Source organism: Patella vulgata, chromosome 5 (assembly GCF_932274485.2).
Source record: "Patella vulgata chromosome 5, xgPatVulg1.2, whole genome shotgun sequence".
Taxonomy (NCBI): Eukaryota; Metazoa; Mollusca; class Gastropoda; family Patellidae; genus Patella; species Patella vulgata.
Genome location: NC_065883.2, coordinates 73443775 through 73470969, shown reverse-complemented (window position 1 = coordinate 73470969; position 27195 = coordinate 73443775). Strand labels below are relative to the sequence as shown.

The following is a 27195-nucleotide window of genomic DNA, read 5'->3' as shown; positions in this document are numbered from 1 at the left end:
TGGGGTCGCCTGTCCAACCTTGTGGGTTTTCTCCGGGCCCCAAGGTTTCTCCTGCCACTGCTATATATACAGAACCCCATTGAAATAAAAGTGAACCAAACGTTTGTACCGAAATGAACTAGTTTCTGTCAAATGGACCTTGAACTCTCTCCCTCTCTCTCTCTGCCTCTCTCTTCTCTTTTCTCTCTCTCTCTCTTTCTCTCTCTCTCTCTTTCTCTCTCTCTCTCTGTACATGACAAAATGTTGGGCACACAACTTTGTGCATATTATGGTAAAAAAGACAAATCTGTGCCAGACAAAATGACCGGTACCTTGGGCACAGAACTTTGTGTGTATAGTGTATTAAAGAAAAAAGACAAATTGACAGATCAGGAGTTAATATGCCTGACAAAAACTTAATTTGTACCTGACAATATCTGTGACAGGTGCTTTATTTGCAGGCTTGATTGTGTGTAATAAAAATACTATAATAAAATAGAAGCTAGTAAAATTAATGGTGATAATATTGATATTTAATCCAGGACTTTAACCTCAGGATGCTTTATGTCCTTTTAAGCTACGGAACTTGATATGGTCTGTCCCAAAAGATTGATTTTTTCCATTTTCTGTGATTTCCGTGAATAATAAATCTCTTGGATCTCATCAATTAATGGGTAAAAGACGAAGAAGTAGATAATGATGTATTGATTCCATGTAAGCCTGTGGTATTATGTTAATTCCATGTTATGTAAGTTGACAGAGGTTTAAAGTGACTGGTTGATTCTATATTATGTTAATTCCATGTTATGTAAGTTGACAGAGGTTTAAAGTAGCAGGTTCATTCTAGGATGTGTTCATTATACGTTATGTAAGTTGACAGAGGTTTAAGGGGACTGGATCATTCTATGTTATGTTATGTTAATTCTATGTTATGTAAGTTGACAGAGGTTTAAAGTGACTGGCTGATTCTATGATATGTTAATTCTATGTTATTATGTTGGCAGTGTTTTAAAGTGACTGGCTGATTCCATGATATGTTAATTCTACGTTAGGTAAGTTGACAGAGGTTTAAAGTGACTGGTTGATTCTATGTTATGTTAATTCTATGTTATTTAAGTTGACAATGGTTTGAAGTGGCGGTCACATTCTATGTCCTGTTCATTATATGTTATGTAAGTTGACAATGGTTTAAAGGGACTGGGTCATTCTATGATATGTTAGGTAAGTTAACTTACGTTAGGTAAGTTAACAGAGGTTTAAAGTGACTGACAGATTCTATATACATGTAAGCTTGTGGTGTTATGTTGATTATTCATAATGCAAGGTTACAAATAGTTAAAAGTGACTGGCTGATTTAATATATTTTATATGTTAGGGAAAGGCAGAGAAAATGCTGAGTAGACCAAAGTGCTATTCTTTGTTTGTGGCTCAATGTTTTGGTGTTGGCTCAAGAATAATGGGGTCCCAAGTTTGATCCCAAGCTCATTCAGCCTGGTTCCCCATGTGAGTGGTAGGGGATGGTGGCCCTTGTGGTAGGGGACGGTGGCCCTTGTCAGTGGTTTGTGACAGTGGCCCTAGCAAAGAACAGTGTCTAGTCATTTGGATGGAACTAATAACCGAAAATGAAATGAAAATGAAATGGGGTTTTAACGTCCTACTGTTCTGCTCCGAACTGGGCTAATGAAGACGGACATACGCCATACAGTGTGCTATGATGGAAATTTTTGCCCGGACAGCGGCACTGCGGCCTGCTCTTATATCAAATTCCAACTGTTAAAGGATCTTTTACCTGCACGCCAATGTATACACGGGACCTTGGATTTTCGTCCCATCCGAACGACTAGACAGCTGTCCTTGTCATGCCCTCCGTTCTGCATCACTGACAAGGGGGTACCAGAACTAATAACCGAAGTCCTATGCATAAAGAACCTTTGACGGTTGGAAATTGAAATAAGAGTAAACTGTAGTGCCACCGTCCAGGCAAAAATTCCTGCATGGCATCGTGTTTACCTGTCTTACTTGCCCAATTGGTACAGAAAAAGTTTCATTTTTATTTGCATATCTCATCATCATTATGAATTTGGGTAAAATTTTAAAAATAAATTTGAATAATAATAAATTTGAGTGCATGTGCTGTGGGTGGAACTCTGTTGGATAATCTTTCAGACATTTATTATCTATAATGTTTGTCATATCAGCAGTTCTAATGGAAGGTCTGTTTCATATTATCCCTGACAGGAATACATGGCATTATCGCATAACTTGGCAAATGAAGAATTGACTCCAGGATATTCACTTTTTTGTAAGGAAGTAACTTTAAAGATACAGCATGTAAGAGCTAAATCTGCCTATTGCAGGTCTTTCTTTAGGCCATAAATGTTATCTAAATTATTAATTAGACATTTATTAACATGAAAAGACCATAATCAATTCTCTAGATCATCGGATGGTTTCGGTTTTCAACAGAATTAAATACGATTGCCAATTAATAATTTAATAAAAAATGGATAATCAGGACTTTGTTTATTGTCGTAGCAATGGTAGCAATGACAATCGAGACTACATTGTTCTGCCAACAGCGATAACTCTGCTCAGAATGAAGTAATTTGATTGAAATTTTCAACATATTCCCTTTTCATTATGTATTTTTTTAACAATTATAGCGAGACCTGTCAGCTCTTTATCTAAATCTTACATAATGCTTCTTTAAATTGTGATCTTTTTCATATGGAATACAATTATCATTTAGATATATCACAATTCCACCACAATGAATTGGAATTTCGAGAAAATCGAAATGAAAGTGCCAAAAAAAATGGCTGCTCTTTGTACGCAAATTGTGTATAAGTATGTAATTCAAAGGTTATGGACCTCCTAGAGGTCACAATTTTTATCCGATTATGATGAAACTTAACACATATCTTTATATTCCCAAAATCTCAGTCCCTTTTGACATTTGTGCATTTCAGACCATAACTTTCTGGATTATGGTCCTGATTGTACAAAAAATCGTTTTTGTTTTTAGCTTGTTCTCTATCCATCTCTTGCAAAATGTGGGGGTATCCTGCCTGGCAGCCACTTGGTATAACTATTATACTAAGAACAGACAGCTCTTTATCTAAATCTAACACACTGAGCCTTTAATATTACAATGAAAATTGAAATTAAATAAAACCAAATAATAAACACGTTAATATTATAGAGAAAAATAATAGACACATTAATATTACAATGAAAATTGAAATTGAAATGAAATACTAGACACATTAATATTATAGAGAAAAATAATAGACGCATTAATATTATAGAGAAAAATAATAGACGCATTAATATTATAGAGAAAAATAATAGACGCATTAATATTATAGAGAAAAATAATAGACGCATTAATATTACAATGAAAATTGAAATTGAAATAAAATAATAGACCCATTAATATTACAATGAAAATTGAAATTGAAATAAAATAATAGACCCATTAATATTATAGAGAAAGATAATGTTACAATATAGAGAGAGAGAGAAATGGGGTTTAACGTCCACTCGACACAAACTAGGTCAATTCGGGACTAACATATGGTTTTATTTTATTGCTATAATTCGCTTGCGCATAGGGGTCTTTAGCAGTGGGAGGAAACCGGAGGACCCAAAGAAAACCCACGAGGTTGGACAGGCGACCCTACTCCTTGTCACATACAACAGGGGATTTGAAACCACGCCAGTCGACTCAATGACAGACTTTATGATACTGTTACAATATAAATTCATAAATAATGTTTATGAAATCATAGATATGCAAATATTACAATAAAAAGTCATATTAAAGAAAAATTGGAAAATTCTATCGCAATAATCCTCATATTTCCAGCTGTGTATTTACTTCTTTTATTTGTAGGAGTTTGTTTACCCCTGAATATACATATGTTACACGGTAGTTATTGCATTAATATACTATGATATAAATCTTGCTCACAGCACAGACATGTGTAGTAATAATATCCTGTATGCTGTGCATATGGTAAACAGGAACAAGCACACTGTGATCGAGTTATCTGGTTTGTGGGTTGTGATGATGCAATTCATTATGAATACAATGTTGTAAAACTCAGCTGGTTCTTTTTAAAGAGAAATTCCTCATCACACAAGAGTGATTTTAAAGGAGCTAAATCGTTAATATTTGGGACCTAGATATTGACACAAATGTGTCGTAACGCATATAATATAATGTAATATGAATGTATATAAACTGTTTTACATTCAATCGTTTCTGATTTTACTGTAATTTCAAATCAGTTATGTTCGGCAAAATGTGCCAAAAGTCTCAATCAAATGGCTATCAGTCTACACTGATAGTATTTATTGTGTATGATCTCCAGATAAGAATATGGCATCACCGTTTGACAGGACTTATGGAATATGTCTAGTCTTGTTCTTCGAGTGCCTTGTAACAAATGGCTCTAAAACGCATTATGGTACACGATTCGTGTACCGATGGTAAAATATTTATTTTGTCTTTTGGATATCAGAAGCCCATCTTTTCGCGGTAAGATCACAACATCAATGTTGATTAAAATTTGTGTTTTCAATGTCAAAGGCTTTTCTATGATATTGAGTTAGAGACTTAGCTACTTTAAACTTTAAATGTCTATAACATAAATCTGGATGACTATATTTAAACAAAATGTCTTTTAATAAAAAGAGCTGTGTTGGCTCAGTGAGAGAAATGGGGTTCAATGCCAACTTGACAGAAACTAGGTCATTTCGGAACTAACACATGGTTCAATTTTCTTTCATTATTTGGCTTGCGTGTACTAGTCTTTTTAGCATTGGAAGGAAACCGAGGAACCCGGAGAAAACCCACGAGTCTCCAGTGATAGGTGTTTGAATTCCAAATCCAAATACCAAACAGTTAAACCACCATGGCTGGAGAATTCCTTTAACAGTTAAACCACCATGGCTGTAGAATTCCTTTAACAGTTAAACCACCATGGCTGTAGAATTCCTTTAACAGTTAAATCACCATAGCTGTAGAATTCCTTTAATGAAAATCAATCTGCGTAATGTTTTCCGTCCAATGAAAAATCAATGAAAGCATGAATGTTATTTTTCTAAATCTAATAATTATTACACCTGTGTACAATGATTAACTCCGCGATTTTAGTTACGGAGATATTTTAAGCCACGATCAATAGGTAATTTATTGGACTTGAAAAGATTTCTATGTTGAAAAAATATCTTTTCCAATTGAGCGTATGATTTTGCTGCTTTAACATTTGAAAATGATGAGGTCTTTATAAACAACCCGGTAGTGGTTCCGATGGTAAATTAACTATCGACAGCTGATGGAATTAAATTGATTGAGATCTTGCGAAATAGTTTTGTTGTAATTATATTAGTGCATTATTTGTTTGAAATGGGGAGTTGGATGGTCGAATGGTTAGCATGTGTGCGTGTTGAATCATTAGGTCTGTCATTCTGTCAACTGGTGTGGTTTCTATTTCCCGGTTGTACGTGACAAGGAGTAGAATTCCCTGTCCAACCTCGTGGGTTTTCTTTGGGTCCTCCAGTTTCCTCACACTGCTAAAGACCCCTACGCGCAAGCTAATTATTAAAATAAAATTGAACCATATGTTAGTCCTGAAATGACTTAGTTTATGTCGAGTGGACGTTAAACGTTTTGAATAAAAGCGAGGGCCAAACAAGGATTGTAGGACAAAGTGAAGTGACGTCAGTTAGGCAACTACGTCACTGAGTGACGCTGCAAGCTATAAATAGACCCACACAGATTATTGATCCTTCAGAGAACAAAGCCTGTTTAGTTAGAGTTTGGACCCTACAATAAGCAATTTCGATTTTTTATTTCATTTAGAGATAAAATTACTCATAAATTTTCAGATGTAGTAGAAGGGTCTGGAGGGCTGGATGTCAAGACTTCGTGGGCTGGATTTGGCCCACCACTGCCCTAGTCGTTAAGATGGAAATTGAAATAAGCTTAGGTTGTGTATAGCACTGCTATATCTGGGCAAAATTTCCACTTAATTGAATTCCTGTACAATCTGATTAAAACACAGATCCAATTTCGTTTCGTTTTTATAGTTCAAAATTTTGATTTTACTTGTCTTTACTACACTAGGATCTGGAAGCGTTGTTATTTAACTCGTGTTCTGCTTGAAATGAGGGGTCAGCCAATCAAATGGTCTGTCGAATTGAGCGTGTGACCTTTTTTGCGCGAAACTGTGGGTAGACATTAGCGGCAATAGAAATCAAAACAAAGCAAAAGTAGATAAAAAATACATGGCGGTCGCTAATTGTTTAATCGAATGACTGACGTAATCGGGTTAAATGTCGCTTGCTTGGTACCTGACGTCATAGAACGTGAACTCCCGCTATAACTTGTTAGATCTTCATGTAGTGTAGGCCATCGAAAGTATAAAAAAACGAAACGAAATATAGATCTGTATTTTAATTAGATTTCTGTAAAGTATTTTAAAGGTAAGCTGATAAAAAGTGATCTTGAACATCAGTCTGATTAAAATATAGATCTATATTTCATTTCGTTTTTTTATACTTTCCATGGCCTACACTACATGAAGATCTGACCGGTTGTAACGATATGTCACGTCAGAGGTCATATGAGCGGCAAGTGAGCCTATGACGTCAGACGTTTGATTAACCAATCAGCATTAGTGTTACTAGTGGATTACCCTCTGTTCCGTGCAAAACACGCCTAAAGCTCGCCGTAACAGACCGTTTCATTGGCTAATACCTCACACTATTCAGAACACGTCAATAATAACAACTCTTCCAGACCCTAGTGAAGTAAAGACAAGTAAAACGAAATTTTGAACTATAAAAAACGAAATAGTATCTGTGTTTTAATCAGATTGCTTGTATATGATCCGAAACTCAAATTAAATTGCATTAAAAACTGTTTTTTTGCGTCGTTTAATTGTCAGGGGAATTAAAAACAAGTAATAAAACACACTATATATATGAATAAAAAAAAAGCTAATTAATTTTAAGTCCATCCTTTAAAAAAAAAATGAATTAGGACAAAAATAACATTTGTAGTAATTTTGGATCCTGAATGCGGTATATACCAGTAATGGGCCTAATAAATATTTTTATTAAGAGTGATAAAAAAAATTAATTTACAACAATGCAATTGTGTAGACGCAGGTTAAAAGTTCAGTAGGTAGATAGTAGTAGATACTTATAGTAAGACGAGAGAGAAATGGCCACTAGACACATACTAGAAAATGAAATGAAATGGGGTTTAGCGTCCTACAATTCTGCTCCGACTGGGCTAATGAAGACAGACATGCACCATACAGTGTGCAATGAGGGAAATTTTGCCAAGACAGTGAAAATGGCCTGCTCTTGTATTGAATTCCATCTGCCAAGGGATCTTTAATTTGTACGCCAATGTCCTATCCGAATGACTAGAGAGCTGTCCTTGTCAGGCCCTCCGACCTGTACCAGGGAAACCATCCGGAAAATACAGATGCACTTTCTCAGCCAACACCAGGAGCGAGCCCACGACCCCAGGCTAATGAGCCAGCATCTTACCCACTTACATGTAGCAAACGTAGCCCCCAAGACATACTAGGTCATTTCGGGACTAACAGATGGTTCAATTATATTACATGTATCCACGTGCAAGTAGGAGAAAACCAGAGAACTGGATAAACCTCATTAGGTAACGCCAGTCTTTGTCAGGTACAGGTAGAAAATCAAAGCCATGCCAATTGATTCAATGACAGAGGGGGGTTGAATGGCTGAATGGTTAGCGCAACCGCGTTGTATCATAAGGTCTGTCATAGAGTCATCCAGCGTGGTTTCGATTCCCTGGTTGTACATGTCAAGGAGTAGGGTCATGGGTTTTCCCCAGGTCCTCCGGTTTCCTCCCACTGCTAAAGAAACCTACGTGCAAGCAAATTATTGAACTAAAATTGAACCACATGTTAGTCCCAAAATGACCTAATTTATGTCGAGTGGACACGTTAAACCCTCCTCTCTCTCTCTCTCTCTCTCTCTCTCTCTCTCTCTCTCTCAATGCCAGACCTTATGATCTAAAGTGCATACATTAAGCCATTCAGTCAGAGCTCCTGTCTATAGTAGAATTGAGTACACCTATGAACGGTTGTAATATATATATATCTATCTATACTAGGATATGACAAGGTAAAAAACTTACTTTCAGTTTTTAATTATATTTGTCAGTAAAATAATAATAACAGCCTTTGTTTTGTCATGTACATGTGAGGCTACACACCTAACTGACCTAAATTGAAAATTAAATTGTAAATAAAATGAAATGAAAAGGGATTTAATGTCCTACTTTTCTGCACCGACTGGGCTAATGAAGACAGGCATCTGCCATGCCATGCTGTGTGCTACGAGAGAGTAGCACTACAGCTTACTCTTCTATCGAATTCCCAAATGTCAAAGATTTATTTAAGTGCCCACCAATGTGTACATGAGACATCGGTTTTGTTTCCCATGCAAACAACTAGTCAGCTGTCCAAATTGAATTGCAAAATGAATGGATTGTTAAATTTTCAATATATTCATTTTGCATTATCTATTTTGGAAATATGTCCAACCTCATGGTTTTCTACAGGTCCTCCGGTTTCCTCCCACTGCTAAAGACCCCTACGGGCAAGCGAATTATTGAAATAAAAGTGAAACATGTGTTAGTCCCGAAATGACCTAGTTTGTGTCGAGTGGACGTTAAAACCCCATTTCTCTCTCTCATCATATAGCCCGTTCAGACACTTATTTTTAAACCAGTTCATAATCGCTGGGGTTTTTAAGACAGCATCGTGTTGCGTTCACACGTACTATAAGCCAAACCAGTTTAACTATTCTGACCTTTTCGGTCGGAGGTTAGAGTTAATTGCGCATGGGTAGCTTCATATTCTTTATTCGGTTCTCGCGCGCTTTAGATAACATTGGCACAGTCTGACCCAGATATTTTCACAGGAATGTAACTTACGGCGTACTGCGCATGCTCAAAGCAAGCTGGAGCTGGGGTTTTTAAGCCAACCCGTTCAGACGGCTAAGATGAACCAGTTTAAAATAAAAAGCCTTCTTGAAGACAGGTCGCGAGCTGGGGTTTTTAAACTGGTTTATTTGCACCACATGGGCGTTCAGACACTTAAGTTAAACTGGTTTAACGATCCCCGGGGTTTTTAAACCAGTTCAACTTAAGCGTCTGAACGGGCTAATAGCTTTGTAAAATCTGAGCAGACTTGAACCAAAACACATTGCAAGAGTTATGTCTGATTGATGCAAAAAAGTTAGACATTAAATCACAATTCAATTTTTTGTTTCTATTTAAAAAAATAAAAGGAAATGAAATGGGGTTTAACGTCCTACTGTTCTGCTCCGACTGGGCTAATGACGACGGACATACACCATACAGTGTGCTATGAGGGAAATTTTGCACAGGCTGTGGCACAATTTTTCTATACAGTGTGCTATGAGGGAAATTTTGCCCGGGCAGTGGCATTATGGCCTACTCTTATATGGAATTCCAACTGCCAAGGGATCTTTTAAATGCAAGTCCTTGTTTGGCCGTCCTTCCTGCACCACTGACAAGACGAAACCACATCGGCAAATCCTGATGAACTTTCTTGGTCAATGCAGGGATCGAATATTCTTGTAAAAGAGCACCAGGGCATTGACATAAACATTAAACTGACTTGGAATATTTGTAAATCCCTGGCTTGGGTCAACGTTTAAATTTGGGTGGAGTACATATGTATTAAATATATCTAGGTGAAACCTATAGAACGACATTTAAAATATAAACATGATATTTCAACAACACAACAAGTTAAATTTCTTTGTATAATATGAGACAAAAAAAATATTTGTGACAAGTTGGGCTGTTTATGTCGGGCACTAACAGCTCTCTGTTAAACAGGAATAAATTCACTTGCTGAGTTATAGATGGTTTCGGGGGGTTGGATGGCTGAATGGTTAGCACGTGCGCGCTGTATCATAAAGCCTGTCATTGAGTCAACTGGCGTGGTTTCGAATCCCCGGTTGTACGTGACAAGGAGTAGGGTCGCCTGTCCAATCTCGTGGGTTTTCTCAGGGTTCTCCGGTTTCCTCCCACTCCTAAAGACCCCTACGTGTAATCCCCATTTCTCTCTCTCTCTCTCTCTATAGATGGTTTCGACAATATCATGGAACATGAAAGTGCTGGGAATACCCACCAGAGTTCAGTTGAGATAGGTAATTTATTGGTCTTGAAGGAAATAATAGTGATCCCGGCATTGCTAGCCATTTTGTAAGACATGCGTAATGTAGAACACAAGATATGATTGGACAATACATGACAATTTTAGCCAATGAAAAAATTGATTATTCAGGTTCACGTTTGAATATTAACGACTGTCTTATAGTTTATGATATGCTTTCCCATTAGCCGAAATGACTGCTACACACGCCATTTTGTGGAATTCATCCAACCAAATACAGTGTTGCTTATTCCAGGGTATGTGGGCCCCTACATGTGTATTATCAACATCTTTAGTTTGTAATGAGGAATAAACGAGAAATATCTTCTGATGTTTGGTAGAATTATATTTAGATGTTATTAACGTAATTTTTTTAAAAATTTTTTTTGGTGTTAAAAAAGTCAACGCTCGATTTTTGGGGTCCTCTACCTAAGCGCGCAGGCGATGAGAAACAAGGAATTAATTCAACACGGCCCAAGTGCTCACTAAAGCTGAGAGATCAGACGATCTTCGCGTGCAACCTTTGACATCAATCGAGCAGACATCCCTAATCGTCGGGTTGCCAGTTAGGGAAACCCCTACATTTTTGTCCTGTATGCATTCCATGTGGGTTTTTCAGGGAATCCAGTATTTTTCTAGTAAGATTGGATGTTTCTACTTTCCATATATACCAAAATTGCCATACTTTTATTGGAAAGAACCCCCCGATGATTACTTTTGTGGGAAAGTATCTTTAAATGTAATCTTGTATCATGTTGGATAGAGATTTAACTACGACTATGGTGTTTATCGTATCCTTGTTTTAAATGTAATCTAGTTTCAGTTAACCCTTAATATTACTGTTTCTGCCTTTAATCTTAATGTTGTTAAATTTGTAACCATGTCACACCTGTACAACATTATTATTTTTTATATTTAGAACACCTGACCTGGTTATCAGAGGCGGTTAACTTATCAAATCCTAATTTGCTGATAAGCTCGTATTCAGCTAGAGAGATATGATGTAATGTATGCCGTTAGACTATTCTAGCAGCTACTCGCGTGGAGTAGTCATAGGTCTATTGTACTAATGTTATGATTCATACATCATATAGACCAGACCACTTTTGATACTTAAAATAGAAGTATTTTAAAGTCAAAGTGTGGTATATTTGTACGTATACACCAGTCAAACTGTGGTATATAGAATATACCAGACCACTTCTCCTTTATTTTGATACTTAAAATAGAAGTATTTTAAAGTCAAAGTGAGGTATATTTGTACGTATGCCCCAGTCAAAGTGTGGTATATTTGTACGTATACACCAGTCAAACTGTGGTATATAGAATATACCAGACCACTTCTCCTTTATTTTGATACTTAGAATAGAAGTATTTATTATGGGTGTAAAGTTGTTTTCTATTTAAAGTCAAAGTGTGTTATATTTATACGTACACACCAGTTGATAACCATGGTCTATTAATACCTATCAGTGGGTATTATTTATTCCTAGTGATTACATCATATAACCTTCTATACGATTCGACGTGAGGTATACCCACCATTTAGCATGTTCCCAACTCTCGCTTTACGTCATACCTCTCTTTATCTCGCTCACGCTAGTTATGTATGGGTACATTGATATCGTGGGAATGTATGTTGACTACATTTAGATTACGTGGAGACACACGTGTGTGACCGTGCCTGAATATTTGAAGGCCAAATTGTGGGATTGCATCAAATGTTCTTCACACAAAAGGTAGACAAATAAAAATGTCAGTGTGTTTTTACTTGAAGACATGCAGGTGCACTGTTATGGGGTGATGCAACCATTCAGTGTTTTGACAGTTTGATTTTAATAAAACCAATAAGGTTTGAGAGGGGAAGGAGTTATCTGGGCAGGGGTTTGGTATACTATAAGATAGACTGAGGCACCCTGTTTATATTAATCAAGTTTTCACCAAACCTTACAAAACACTTAAAGATACATTATGTAAGATTTAGATAAAGAGCTGACCATTCTTGCCATAATAGCTCAAAAATAGATAATGTAAAATAAAAATATTGAAAATTTCATTCACACTACTTTATTCTGAGCGGGGGGGGGGGGGGGGGTGCATGGCCGAATGGTTAGCACTTGCTTGCTGTATCGTAAGGTCTGTCATTGAGTCAACTGGCGGGGTTCCGATTCCGTGGTTGTACATGACAAGGAGTAGGGTCGCCTATCCAACCTCGTGGGTTTTCTCCGGGTCCTCCGGTTTCCTCCCACTGCTAAAGACCCCTACGCGCAAGCGAATTATTGAAATAAAACTGAAACATATGTTAGTCCCTAAATGACCTAGTTTATGTGGAGTGGACGTTAAACCCCATTTAAAGAAAGACCTGCAATAAGCAGATTTAGCTCTTGCATAATGTATGTTTAAGAAATTAGAAATTTTAGATAAATTCCCCTCCATGACATTGTTCTACATATTCCCCATATCCCCCTTCTCCCCCAAAAATAATCACACCTAAACACACAAATAGATACGCAACAGAAAGGCAACAGTCCTCTTTCACATATTATTAGAAAGCATGGATTGGTTGTGAAATATTGTTTAATTCCAAATTTCTTGTGTTTTGTGGGGGGTGGATGGCTGAATGGTTAGCGTGCGCGCTGTATCATAAAGTCTGTCATTGAGTCGACTGGCATGGTTTCGAATCCCCGGTTGTTCGTGGCAAGGAGTAGGGTCGCCTGTCCAACCTCGTGGGTTTTATCCGCGTCCTCCGGTTTCCTCCCACTGCTAAAGACCCCTACGCGCAAGCGAATTATGTAAATAAAATTAACCAAAATGTTAGTCCCGAAATGACCTAGTTTGTGTCGACGGATGTTAAACCCCATTTCTCTTTCTCTCTCACTTACATTTCCGTTTTTCACCTCCCACTTTTGTTGATCAAATGGGTGCAAGAGCTATATTATATCTTCCAGTCAACCCACCTTAACTATTGTTCAAACTTTAGTGGAGACTAAAGAAAGACATTTATGTTTCAAAGCGAGCTTTATGTTTTAATTCTAATTTAATTAACGATTCCAAAGCAAAATTTGACATTTTGATCTATGCACTCCCTATGTAAACAAGCCCATCCATCGACATCTTTATTTTTCGTGATATTGAATTGATGGGCCTGCTTTTAATTCCGATTGAAAATCTATATTTTACAATCAACTCACGTGAACTTTTGTTCAAACTTTAGTGGAGATTTATGTTTCAAACGAGCTTTATGTTTTAAAGGCTCAATACCACTCTTGTTGTAACTGAATAATATGTCCCAATCTTTATTCTGGTCAACAAATTGTACTATTTTACAATTAATTGATGATACAGATTTGATCTTAACACACCTAATTTAAAAAATGGGAAAAATTCAACTAAATGATTTGAAAAGCCTGACGTAAAGCTTTTCAAATGTGGCTTGGATTTAAAAATATTTTTGAACCCTCTACCTGGACAAGTAAAATAGGATTTAATGGATAATTTACACAACAGGTAGGACACTTAACACATCTAGTACTTAGAATAAGGCTATTTTTTATTTTCTGGAGCTGTCAAGCCAGCAAGAGTGTTATTGTCCCTTTAATTCTAATATAGTTAACGATTCCAATACAAAAATGACATTTAAAGTAAAATTTGTGTAAGAATTTGAGCGATATAGGAATCTCTTGTAAACTACAATATATGACACAGTTGAAATATGAATACAGGACACAGGAATATCAGTCCGAAAAATGGTTAAGCTCTGTTCAGTTCCAAACTGAAATTCCACTGATCAATGCTACTCCCTATGTAAACAAGCCACAGCCGTTTTTGTTTTCATCGAATCAAAATAGCCAGAATATTTTGATTCGATGTTAAATAATCAATCTGAGTACGTATTAGCGAGAAATTTGATATTTTTTAAAAATGCAAATTGTGCAATTATATTTGAAGGTTAACAAAAAATGTGTATAACAGTTCTAGAAATAGTGAGGCTCAAGTAGGTGATTTCGGGACTAATTTGGGGGAAAATAGTAAAGTATTTCACAAGTCGTCTTCTTGTGTGACCAACTTCTAAACCATTAACACTTGAGATTGATGATAATTTAACATAGTATATAATATCCTGAATTACATGAATAATTATCTGATAATGAAGACTTCAAAACAGCGATAAAATAATTAGTACATTATTGATAGAAATAGAACACTTATCGATAATACAAGCTTATAGAAATGAAATGAAATGGAGTTTAACGTCCTACTTTTTTCTGTACCGACTGGGCTAATGAAGTCGCACTTACGCCTTATGTCTTTTGCCATTCTTTATGGCTGTCCTCTATCCCTGTTCTTTAGGTGTGCCCTTGAGTCAATTGGCGTGGTTTGAATCCCTGGTTGTATGTGGCAAAGAATAGGGTCGCCTGTCCAACCTTGTGTGTTTTCTCCGGGTACTCTGGTTTCCTCCCACTGCTAAAGACCCTATGCGCAAGCGAATTATTGAAACAAAATTAAACCATATGTTACTTTCGAAATGACCTAGTTTGTGTCGAGTGGACGTTAAACCCCATTTCTCCCTCTACCTCTACAACTATAATCTATTTCTCTATTTTAGATGAAGTGGATTCAGAGCAAGAAAAGAAAATGGATGCTCTGTGTTCAAAGGCTCTGGAAGGGTTCCTCTTCATCTTATCTAAAGATGGAGACATTGTTTATGTGTCGGATACTGTGGCCAAATATCTGGGCATACAGCAGGTAAGATATACACATTCATGGAACAAATTTAGTTTATCTTTCTGAAGATTCACATGTCGCTTTAGATCATAGGGTCTGTTATTAAGTCTGAGAATGTTTTGTGAATTCGGGGCCTGGTTACAGTGCATGTACAATAGATGTTATGGATGGATATTGGAGGAGCTTCACCTTTTTTTTTTATCTTTTTGATTGATGGCTTAAAACCTGGCAACATTGTAGAAATGACGAAATGACAGTACAGTTGAGTTGCTAAAAATATTGAATGGATTCAAAATAAAATTTGTCAAAATAAATTGAATTGTTTCAATGGCATTTAGTAATTGAAGTGGAAATTATTTGTAATACTTTTTATTACTGAGTGACGTTTTGACAAGGCGGCTTCTCTAAAAATTAAAGGGAGATTGGATGGCCGAATGGTCTGTCATTCAGTTGATTGGCATGGTTTTGATTTCCCAGTTGTATGTGACAAGAAGTGGGGTCGCGTGTCCAACCTCATGGGTTTTCTCTGGGTTCCCCGATTTCCTCTCACTGCTAAAGCGACTTATTGAAATAAAATTGAACCATATGTTAGTCCTGAAGTGACCTAGTTTGTTTGATTGGAGTTCAACCCCCCCCCCCCCCCCCCCGCTTTCTCTCTCTCTCTCTCCCCCTCTCTCTTTCTCTCTCTCTCTCTCCCTCTCTCTCTCTCTCTCTCTCTCTTGTACCTGAAAAGGAGTAGGGTCGCCGCCAGTCCAACCTCGTGGGTTTTCTCCGGGTCCTCCGGTTTCCTCTCACTGTTAAAGACCCCTACGCTCAAGCGAATTATTGAAATAAATTTGAACCATGTGTTAGTCCCGAAATGACCTAGTTTGTGTCGAGTGGAGGTTAAACCCCATCTCTCTCTCTCTCTCTCTCTCTGGATGTACTAGTTTGTGTCAGTGGAGGTTATACTCCATCTCTCTCTCTCGTTCTCTCTCCCCCTCTCTCTTTCTCTCTAAAATTGTATTCCATAGAATTGCAACCTGTGTATTAAAACAAATTTACTCATATTTACACATGCTATCATTTCTTTCAGTATTTCTTGGTTAATTTCAGATTGAACTAACAGGTCAGAGTATATACGAGTTTGCCCACCCCTGTGATCACGATGAGATTAAGGATATAATGTCCGTCAAACCCAACAACTCGAAAGATCAATTTTCGGACGAGAGAATCTTCTTTATCAGGATGAAGTGTACTCTTACAAGCAAGGGTCGAAACGTTAATCTGAAATCAGCCAGTTATAAGGTAATTGTTGTGTTAAGGGTGTTAATGTGTCTGGGGGTGGACGTGGGGGACGTTGAGGGAATTGGGGGAGGTGTTGATTAGTATGAAGTGTATTCTTACTAATGAAGGTCGAAACGATAACCTGAAATCAGCCATTAATAAGGTAACTATGGTATTAAATGTATCTGCTCCGACCTGGACTAATGAAGACGGGCATACGCCATAGTGTGCCATGATGGAAATTTTGCCCAGACAGCGACACTACGGCCTACTCATATATCGATCTCTTAACTGCCAAGGGGTCTTTTATGTGCACTCCAACCTTCACAAAACCTCATATTTTTTGTCCCATCCAAACAACTTTGTGTTTTCATCCCATTTAAAGTACACTGGACGTCCAGCTTATTGAGCCAACATCTTACTCACTAAGCCACCTTGGCATTGGGTTATTCACTATCCAGTGTTGGGGAAGAAAGTTACAGTCTTGTTTGTACTTGTTAGTCGTGGAGGGACGGAGTGCCTGGCATTGAAAAGCGTCTGATTGTTCTGATTGTACGGAAGAGTTCCTGTGCAGAGAATTGGCCACACATCTAAAATTGGGGGGGGGGGGAGGTGGATGGCCGAATGGTGAAAACGTGCGCGCTGTATCATAAGACCTGTCATTGAGTCAACTGGCGTGGTTTTGAATCCCCGGTTATACATGACAAGGAGTAGGGTCGCCTGTCCAACCTCGTGGGTTTTCTCCGGGTCCTCCGGTTTCCTCCCACTGCTAAAGAACCCTACGCGCAAGTGAATTATTGAAAGAAAATTAAACCATATGTTAGTCCCGAAATCATTACAGTACTAGAGTTTTTTCCTATAAAAAGATATTTTTTCTAAGATCCCCAGGGAAGAGTGGAAAAATCTTATTTTAGAAACGATATTTTTTGTAATTAATTACTCTGTCTTTTGTTTTGAAGGTATTGAAGTGTACTGGCCGTTTGGTGACCCAGGATAGCCATAGAGAGGTGAAAAACGGTCGAACCGATTCAGCTAAAGTTTATCCGTATCTTACAGCTATCGGAGAAACAATCCCTCATCCGGCCAATATTGAAGTTCCTCTCGATGGTAACACATTTCTCACCAAACATGACATGGATATGCATTTTACATACTGCGATGACAGGTAAGGCTGTTTGAGTTATCTGTCTTGAATTCATAGAATGTATTTACCTCCTTAGGCCTTGTAAAATGGATACCTTGTTTCTTTTCCTCATGCTCTGGGTAAACCTAATAGGGTGTGCGGTAAACACAACACAAACTGTACTTTTCAACAAAAACTTTTGCAAGGCCTTCATACACTCTGAATATCTCTATATTTTGTGTTAAGAAGCTGTGTAGGCAATTTTCAGGTCTCGATTCCTATGAGCGCAGGTGAGAAGAAACGAGGTACCAATTTTATATGGTCTATCTGATCCTGGGAACTGTCAGGGTCCTTTTTCAGGGGACGGCTACAATCAAGTTCAGACGGAGAAAACAACGACCAGTTGCCACTTTTCAGGGGTAATGTCTGTTGGTCAGACAAATTAAGTATTGCCTAGTTGTTTGGATGGGACAAAAATCTGATGTCCATCTGAATGACTATACAGGCCCTCCGTCCTGCACCAGACAAGATGGAACCATGGTGGAAAATATGCAATACAATCACACACTTATACATTAATTACAATGTCTAGTAAAGTAATGTGTATTATACATTAATTACAATATCTAGTAAAGTGTATCATACATTAATTACAATGTCTAGTAAAGTAATGTGTATTACACATTACAAGGTGTAGTAAAGTGTATTATACATTAATTACAATGTCTAGTAAAGTAATGTCTATTATACATTACAAAGGGATGTGTGTTGTATTGGGTAGTAGTAATTTAAAACCTAATGTATAGAAAAAAAAAAAAGAATTTTTTTTTGAGATATAAATGCCTTTTTTTTGTTGTTGACGTATAGCTTGTTGCCATCCCATTAATTCTGAACTATTCCTACCCAAGATATATCGTTATGTAGTATACTCCTGTAACTTGTCCACTTTGATACCCGAATTCCGTAATTACCATCTTTTTTCTTGTTGCTTTTGACATATTCCATAACTTGTTGACTTATTGCCAATTATTGCGAACCTCTTGGTATGCTTTATCGCCAGAAATATGTGGCCACTGTCTAGTATTTCTCGTTAATTCTTCCGTAAATAATCTATTATCTTACTAATTGGTCATTGTTGCATCTTTATTTGTTCTGTGACGCTCCCACTGGTGTCTGCTAACCAACGAGTTACATAACTCATAATAACTGTTGAATAAATATGGCTAAAGGGTCCGAAGGTTGTTTCAGCGGTGCCTGAGTTCTGAAAAGTGATTTGAAATTAAGGAAATCATTACCATGGCGATAGAAAAGAGAAAATTGATTTGTTATGGTAGATTTTGAAAGTGATAGCTGCTGTATTGACATGCTTTGTACATCTTCATTGTCAATATTAATTTCCCTGCAGTTATTTTTGGAGGAAACTGAAAATCAATCGATATAGGACGTTAAATAATATACTGTTTACTGTTTAAACGACATTTAGTAATTGCACACATTAAATTAAAAAAAGAGATTAATATGGAAAATAATTATTGTATTTAATAGTAATAATAATAATTGATTTATATAGCGCCAACAATTCCACTTGGCAAGCTGCGCTTTACATAAGTGAGAGAGAGAGAGAGAGAAATGGGGTTTAATGTCCACTCAACACAAACTAGGTCATTTCGGGACTAACATGGTTCAATTTTTTTTCCATAATTCGCTTGCGCGTACGGGTCTTTAGCAGTGACAAACTTTATGATACAGCATGCACTTGCTAACCATTCAGCCATCCAACCCACTCTTTACATAAGTACAACTAATATAAAATTACAAAAATCACAACACATTAATCGATAAAAAAAAAATTTGCAGCTTCGTTTCTACAATGATTGTCTTGTCGTTTTCTTGTACTTGGAAAGCTATTGAACCATCGTAGAAACGTAGCTCTGATTACACATACAGTAATTATTTTCCATAGAATGTTAAATAATCTCCGCGTCTGACAGAAGTTTTAAGAGGATCAGGATGAATTATTTTACAATTTAGTTTTTTAACACGCGTCTATAGTTTTTTTTACGATCATCTTAAAGGGTCATTATGGTAGATAAGATAAAGAGCTGACAGTTCTCACTATAATAGTTAAAGATACATTATGGGAGATTAGATAAAGAGCTGACAGTTCTCACTATAATAGTTAAAGATACATTATGGGAGATTAGATAAAGAGCTGACAGTTCTCACTATAATAGTTAAAGATACATTATGGGAGATTAGATAAAGAGCTGACAGTTCTCACTATAATAGTTAAAGATACATTATGGGAGATTAGATAAAGAGCTGACAGTTCTCACTATAATAGTTAAAGATACATTATGGGAGATTAGATAAAGAGTTGACAGTTCTCACTATAATAGTTAAAGATACATTATGGGAGATTAGATAAAGAGTTGACAGTTCTCACTATAATAGTTAAAGATACATTATGGGAGATTAGATAAAGAGCTGACAGTTCTCACTATAATAGTTAAAGATACATTATGGGAGATTAGATAAAGAGCTGACAGTTCTCACTATAATAGTTAAAGATACATTATGGGAGATTAGATAAAGAGCTGAAAGTTCTCACTATAATAGTTAAAGATACATTATGGGAGATTAGATAAAGAGTTGACAGTTCTCACTATAATAGTTAAAACATAGATAACGTAAAGAGAATATGCTGAAAATTGCTCCACTCTGATCCGAGATATTAGCGATTGAATTTTAGACGTAGCCCTGATCATCATTACTAAAGTCGGTACGATAAAAAACATAGTCTTGATTATCCATTTTGACGTTAAATCATACATTATGCAAGAGCTAAATCTGCCAATTACAGGTATTTTTTTAGGCCTGAATTGTTATCTAAATCTTTAATAAGACATTAATTAACAAAAGAAGACCATAATCAACTATCGGTGTCATCACGAGCCTGCAATATTTACTGGATTTGAATCCGATCTGCTGCTCAACGTTCATTGATGATTAAATAAAAAAAATGGATAATCCAGACTATGTTTTTTATCGTACCAACTTTAGTAATGATGATTGAGGATAGGCCCAAAATTCAATCGATAAATTCTCGGTTCAGAGTGGATCAATTTGATTGAAATTTTCAGCAAATTCCCTTTACATTATCTAGTTTTTAACTATTATAGTTAGAAATAGCAGCGCTTTATCTAATCTCCCATATTGTATCTTTAATAAAAGATTGTTTGTTTTCTTCATGGCATGTTGTCAAGTTGACGCACAAGAAACATTTAACAATATGTGCCTTTAATGTAACAATAAATATTGATTATGTGTAAATTGATACATGTAACATGACGACAGCAATTATAACCGTGCTACAACAATCGCTAGTCTTATGTCACTTGGTTGCGTGATTCGTCTAAATAAAAGCAAAATAACAATAAAAGTTACAAAAGTGGAATCAATGACCTGTCCCGCAGATATTGAATGATAACACAGGTCTGTTTACATGTGATGAATAGCACGATATACTTTGTTGTTTCCTTTCAATGTAAAACAAATGGATCGTGACGTTAATAATCGTCTGCTCCAAAATCAAGGGCTTGTGTATTTTATTAGTAATTGCACGAGGATAACACAACACTTAAACAAAACAGTGAACAAGACACACTATATATACAGTGTAAGAAATAAACAACGATAAACAAGAGTAAACAACAATATATACAGACAGTGTAAGAAACAAACAAGAGTAAACAACAATAAACAAGAGTAAACAACAATATATACAGACAGTGTAAGAAACAAACAACAGTAAACAACAATATATACAGTGTAAGAAACAAACAACAATAAACAACAGTAAACAACAATATATACAGTGTAAGAAATAAATAACAATAAACAACAGTAAACAACAATAAAAAACAGTAAACTACAGTAAACAAAAATAAACAGCAGTAAACAACAATAAACACCAGTAAACAACAAGATATACAGACAGTGTCAGCAATAAACAACAGTAAACAACAGTAAACAACAATAAACAACAGTAAACAACAAGATATACAGACAGTGTCAGCAATAAACAACAGTAAACAACAAGATATACAGACAGCATCAGCAATAAACAACAATAAACAATAGTAAACAACCATATACAGACAGTGTCAGCAATAAGCAACAATGTCAAATCAAGTGAATGGATCCATGGGTCAGTCATAAACGGACACAGCAATGTACAGTCTGGGGCCTGTAATGATGCAGGCTTCAATTAAAATGAAAACAAACCCAGACAAACCCAGACAAAAGGGGGAATATTTCCCAAATATTGTATCATTCTAGTGCACGTCATGATTGGCTATGTGCTCCGGTTTCCTCCAACTGCTAAAGACCCTACGAGCAAGCAAATTATTGAAATAAAAATTGAACCATATGGTAGTCCCTAAATGATCTATTTTGTGTTGAGTGAATGTTAAACTGCATCTCTCTCGCTCCCCCCCCCCCCCTCTCTCTCTCTCTCCGAATGTTGTGAAATTGTCAATTCATTGTCTTTGTAAATACAGTATCGAATTTTACCATATAGTTTTAATTTTGAGTTCTGGATTTGAAAAATAAAAATGAAAGTAATGGACCAATCTCTAATATAACTTGCATGTGTGATAACCTAGTCTTAAGGGTGTTCTCATTTAAATCAAAACAGCTGCATTTCCTTACGACCAAAAGGTTGAGACACAGACTCGAATTACTATATTTAATGCAGATTATGTTCACATAATTGAAATAGTTTGATAGCTGGGGCCTCACATTAAACATTCTACATTCTATCTGTGTATACCAGCTGTATTTGTATCATTTCTAACAATTTGGGCATTTCCAGAAAAATGCCACCGTTTTTTTTATTTTTTATTTTTGATGACTTTCTAGAACTTGATATTTATGGCGCCGCAATTATCGACAAGAATTTGCTACGAGGTTTTAGGTGTGTTTAGATTTAAGTTCCACATAGATATTTGAGATGAGTTTTAAAGAATGTATCTTTTGTTGAGGAAGTCGACTCAAGTAACAGGATTGCTATTTATTTTATAAAACGAAGAGTTGTGGATTGTTTATGTAAGTTACATGTTTAGATGGAGATTTGAAGAGAGTCAATCTGAGCACATGAATCACTTGTCGACTTTTTAGTAGGGTCCAGTTTCATTTGATGCACAGGGGCCTATTTCAGGAAATTTTAACTACGATAAAATCCAAATTTTAGTAATTTGATTGGATAATATTAGACTGATTGTGGTGCTTAGCCAATCAAAATTGAAGTTTCTACTCAAATTTTGATTTTATCTTTAGTTAGACTTTCGTAAAACAGGACCCTGGTTTCCATTGATCTGGATGATTAAAATTGAAACTATCCTTGAGGTGCACAAGGGACAATCTGATTATAGTACAGATCTATATTTTGTTTTGTATTTTTATACGCCCACATGGAAATGTGGACGAATATTGCCGTCATCCCCGTCCGTCCGTCTGACATCCACAATTTCTTGTGAATGCTCTAACACCTGAGGGGGGTGGATGGCTGAATGGTTATAGCGTGCGCGCTGTATCATAAAGTCTGTCATTGAGTCGACTGGCGTGGTTTCGAATCCCCGGTTGTACGTGGCAAGGAGTAGGGTCGCCTGTCCAACCTCGTGGGTTTTCTCCGGGTCCTCCGGTTTCCTCCCACTGCTAAAGACCCCTACGCGCAAGCGAATTATTGAAATGAAATTAAACCAAATATTAGTCCCGAAATGACCTAGTTTGTGTCGAGTGGACGTTAAACCCCATTTCTCTCTCTCTCTCTCTCTCTCTCTCTCTCTCTCTTATCATCTGATTGTTTTAAAATTGATATATGTTGTTTATATTGGTGAGATGAAGAAGCCTATTAAATTTCAATAATTTTCGTTTATTACGTCTAGAGTTATGGCCTTTGTTTCACTTTGTTGAACCATGTAAACGCTCTAACCTCTAAAGTTAACTGCCGATCTTTGTGAAATTTATATTCATTATTTAAATTAGTAAAATGAAAAAGCCTGTCAAATTTCAAAATTTTCTGTAAATAGCTTCCAGAATTGTTTCAGTTTGTATTACCTTGTGAACTCTCAAACGACAAAATTATAATCTGATCTGTATGAAATTGTCTTGTAAGGATGGGACTCCTGTGTATGTACACCATTGACAGTTGGATATCGAAATGATAGCAGGCTATTGCATTGCTATCTTGGCAAAAGTTCCCACGTAGCACACTGCATGGTGTATGCCTGCCTTTATTAGCCCAGTCGTGGGGATTGGATGGCTGGATAGTTAGCGTGTGAGTGTTGTAACATAAAGTCTGTCATTGAGTCATCTTGCATGGTTTTGATTCCCCGGTTGTACCTGACAAGGAGTAGAGTCGTCTGTCCAACCTCATGGGTTTTCTCCGGGTCCTCCAGTTTCCTCCCACTGCTAAAGACCCCTATGCTCAAGTGAATTAATGAGATAGAATTGAATGATATGTTAGTCCCGAACAGGCCCGTAACCAATAAAACAATAGATATACATTGTCTGTCAATTTTACAGCACTCCCGTCAAAGGGCAAAACCTAGTAACTCACTTTATTATCAAAATTGAGTTAGGACCAAATTTGTAGTTACTTGGGTATGTGTCTCCTGTTGTTGTACTAGATATTCCAATCTTTTGATTTTGTAAGCAGTTACACCCATGACACAACATAGCAACTTCCTTCATTTGCCTAGTATACCACAGCAAAACCTAGTAACTCAATAGTCAAATCAAAGGATGAGCTGGGGTTTAATATTCATTCATTACGTTTTCCTTTGTTTTCTCAAAATAAGAAGAAAGTGAGTTACTAGGTTTTGCCTTTTGACGGGAGAACACCTCTGAGAATACTTCTCGCCCCCCCACGTTGCTCTGAGCTAGTTACGGCCCTGGTCCCCGAAATGACCTAGTTTGTGTTGAGTGCCTGTTAAACTCTCTCTCTATCTCTCTCTCTCTCTGTTTTAAATCATATGTAAGTAATCAGGAATCAGCTTGGTTTTTGTTTGTGTTTATCACTATCAAAAATGGAAAGTAAAAAAAAATAAACATTAAAATGAAACTCTCCTTAAACAAACTTTCCGCACACAATCTTTCACTTTATTATACGGCCAAAAGATATCTCAGATATCTTATAATAAAATATATGAAGACACATTTATATCCATAAAGTCAATGTTGAGATTAAATAAATGTGGAAAAACAGCATACCACTTCGTATATGTGGAGGGTTGGATTGCCGAATGGTTAGCATGTGCGCGCTTTATCTTAAAGCATGTCATTGAGTCAACTGGTGTGGTTCCGAATCCACGATTGTACGTGACAAGGAGTAGGGTCGCCTGTCCAACCTCATGGGTTTTCTCTGGGTCCTCTGTTTTCCTTCCACTACTAAAGACCGCTACGTGCCAGCGAATTGTTGAAATAAAATTAAACCATATGTTAGTCCCAAAATGACCTAGTTTGTGTCGAGTGGAGGTTAAACCCATCTCTCTCTCTCTCTCTCTCTCTCTCTTATATGTACATATTTATACACTTGGGAGGGAGGTAGGTCACAACTCCAAATATAAATAAACATTTTTATCTGATGGGGAGGTCGCATGGTTAGTTTACAGCCAATTAAATTGAAGATTTAAATGCTGGATGCATGTTATTCCTGCATGTCTTCAGGCGTGATTGGTGTCATTACAAAACCCCCTTATATATATTAATGAAATAATCTGAAAAACTCAAATTTGTTTTATAAGTGAAGAGTTCATTATGCACAAGAAGGAAGAAAAAGGGTGGACAAGTTCTTAGTGTAGTAATCTGTATTTATGTTAGAAGGTCTCAGTTTTTTGGGTCAGAAATGTGATAGTTTTCATTCTAGCAAGATTTGACATTTGAATTAATATGCTATGTAATTCAGACAAACTCAGGATTTTTAATGATATAAAAATAAATTGTGTCAATTAAACGTATGTTATGCAGGAGCTAAATCTGTCTGTTGTAGGTCTTTCTTTAGGCCTGAAATTTTATATAAACTATTAACTAGACATTAATTAACATATCCAGACCATAATCAACTCTCCATTGCATCGCTAGCCTGTGATATTTACTGGATCTGAATCCGATCTGCTGCTCAATGCTCATTGATGATTAAATCAAAAAATGGATAATTGAGACTATGTTTTTAATCATACCGACTTTAGTAATGATGATCGAGGCTAGGCCTAAAATTCAATCGCTAAATTCTCTGTTTAGAGTGGATCAATTTGACTGAAATTTTCAGCAAATTGCCTTTACATTATCTAGTTTTTAACTATTATAGTGAGAACTGACGGCTTTTTATCTAATCTCCCATAATGCCCAAGTGAGAAATATAATAGAAACAGACTATCTACGTCATCAGCGATGTCTAGTGTGTTTTTGATGCCTCGCTAATCTGGAGATCTGGCCACGAGTTCACAAAGCATTTTCAGACTTAAGAATTTACTCAAAATTGTTCGCCTTACTTTAACTAAAATATAGCCCTTTATAAAACTTTTGTTGTTTTAATGTATCAAATACATCAATAAGAAACGATGTGCAAAGTTTTGTGTTTCTGGAACAATGATATTTCTCATAAACAGTGATTGAAAGTTGAGTAAATTCTTAACTTAAATCTGAGAATGCTTTGTGAACTCAGGGCCTGGTGTTGGCCTGAAAAGGTCCTAAGGATTTTCAATCTGTTTAAAATACAGATAAATATTTCGTTTCGTTTTTTATACTTTCGATGGCCTCTAATACATGAAGATCTGACCGGTTTTAGTGGGAGATCACGTCAGAGGTCAGTCATACGAGCGTCTTTTGACCCTATAATGTCAGATATTTGATTGAGCAATCAGCGTTGATGTTTCTAGTAGGCTACCCACAGTTCTGTGCACCTCATGCCAAAAACTCTCTGTAACAGATTGTTTCTTTGGCTATTCCCTCACATCAACCAAAATGCGTGCTATATAACAACTCTTCCAGATCCTAGTGTAGAAAAGACAAATAAAACGAAATTTCGAACTATAAAAAATGAAACGAAATAGGATCTGTGTTTTAATCCGATTGATATAACAGATGACATAATTATATGGAATACAAGTTACGTTTCGACAGGTGCTCTGTCGTATTTATCAAGCAAAGAATTAATTATTTATTTTGTTCATTAACAGGGTACAAGATCTGGTTGGATATGAAAGCAACGAGCTGGTTGGTCAGTCTATGTATAATTATCATCATGCCCTGGACAGCCATGTTGTTGAGAAAGCTTTTAAAGATTGTAAGATTATTATTTTATTTATGGGAGGGTTGGGTGGACGATTGGTTTAACATGTGTGCTTTAGATCATAAGGTCTTTGGGGGGCTAGGGTTGGAACCCTGAATAGTTATCGCGAGTGCACTGTTTCACAAAATACTATCATTGGGTCAACTGGCATGGTTTCCAATCCCTGGTTGTACGTGACAAGGAGTAGGGTCGCCTGTCCAATCTCGTGGGTTTTCTCCAGGTCCTTGAGTTTCCTCCCACTGCTAAAGATCCCTACGCGCAAGCGAATTATTGAAATAAAATTGAAGCATATGTTAGTCCCGAAATGACCTAGTCTGTATCAAGGAGTAGGGTTTGCCTGCCTAACCTTGTGGGTGTTCTCCGGTTTCATTTCCTCCCACTGCTAAAGACCATCTGTGCAAGCTAATAATTAAAATAAGATTGAACCATATGTTAGTCCCGAAATGAAATAGTTTGTGTTGAGTTGACGTTAAACCTCTATATAAAACCACCACTAT

At 36.6% G+C, this 27195-nt stretch overlaps 1 protein-coding gene across 4 annotated transcripts in view; it reads left to right on the top strand.

The window, feature by feature from the left end:
* Positions 1 to 27195, top strand: part of LOC126822345 (hypoxia-inducible factor 1-alpha) — a 108904-nt gene that overhangs the window by 59284 nt on the left and 22425 nt on the right. For all 4 annotated transcript variants that reach the window (XM_050551195.2, XM_050551196.2, XM_050551193.2 and 1 more), the window contains exons 3-6: positions 14836 to 14975; positions 16050 to 16241; positions 17180 to 17385; positions 26586 to 26692. In XM_050551195.2, coding sequence (XP_050407152.1) covers positions 14836 to 14975; positions 16050 to 16241; positions 17180 to 17385; positions 26586 to 26692 — 645 coding nt within the window. The remainder of the gene's footprint in view (positions 1 to 14835; positions 14976 to 16049; positions 16242 to 17179; positions 17386 to 26585; positions 26693 to 27195) is intronic.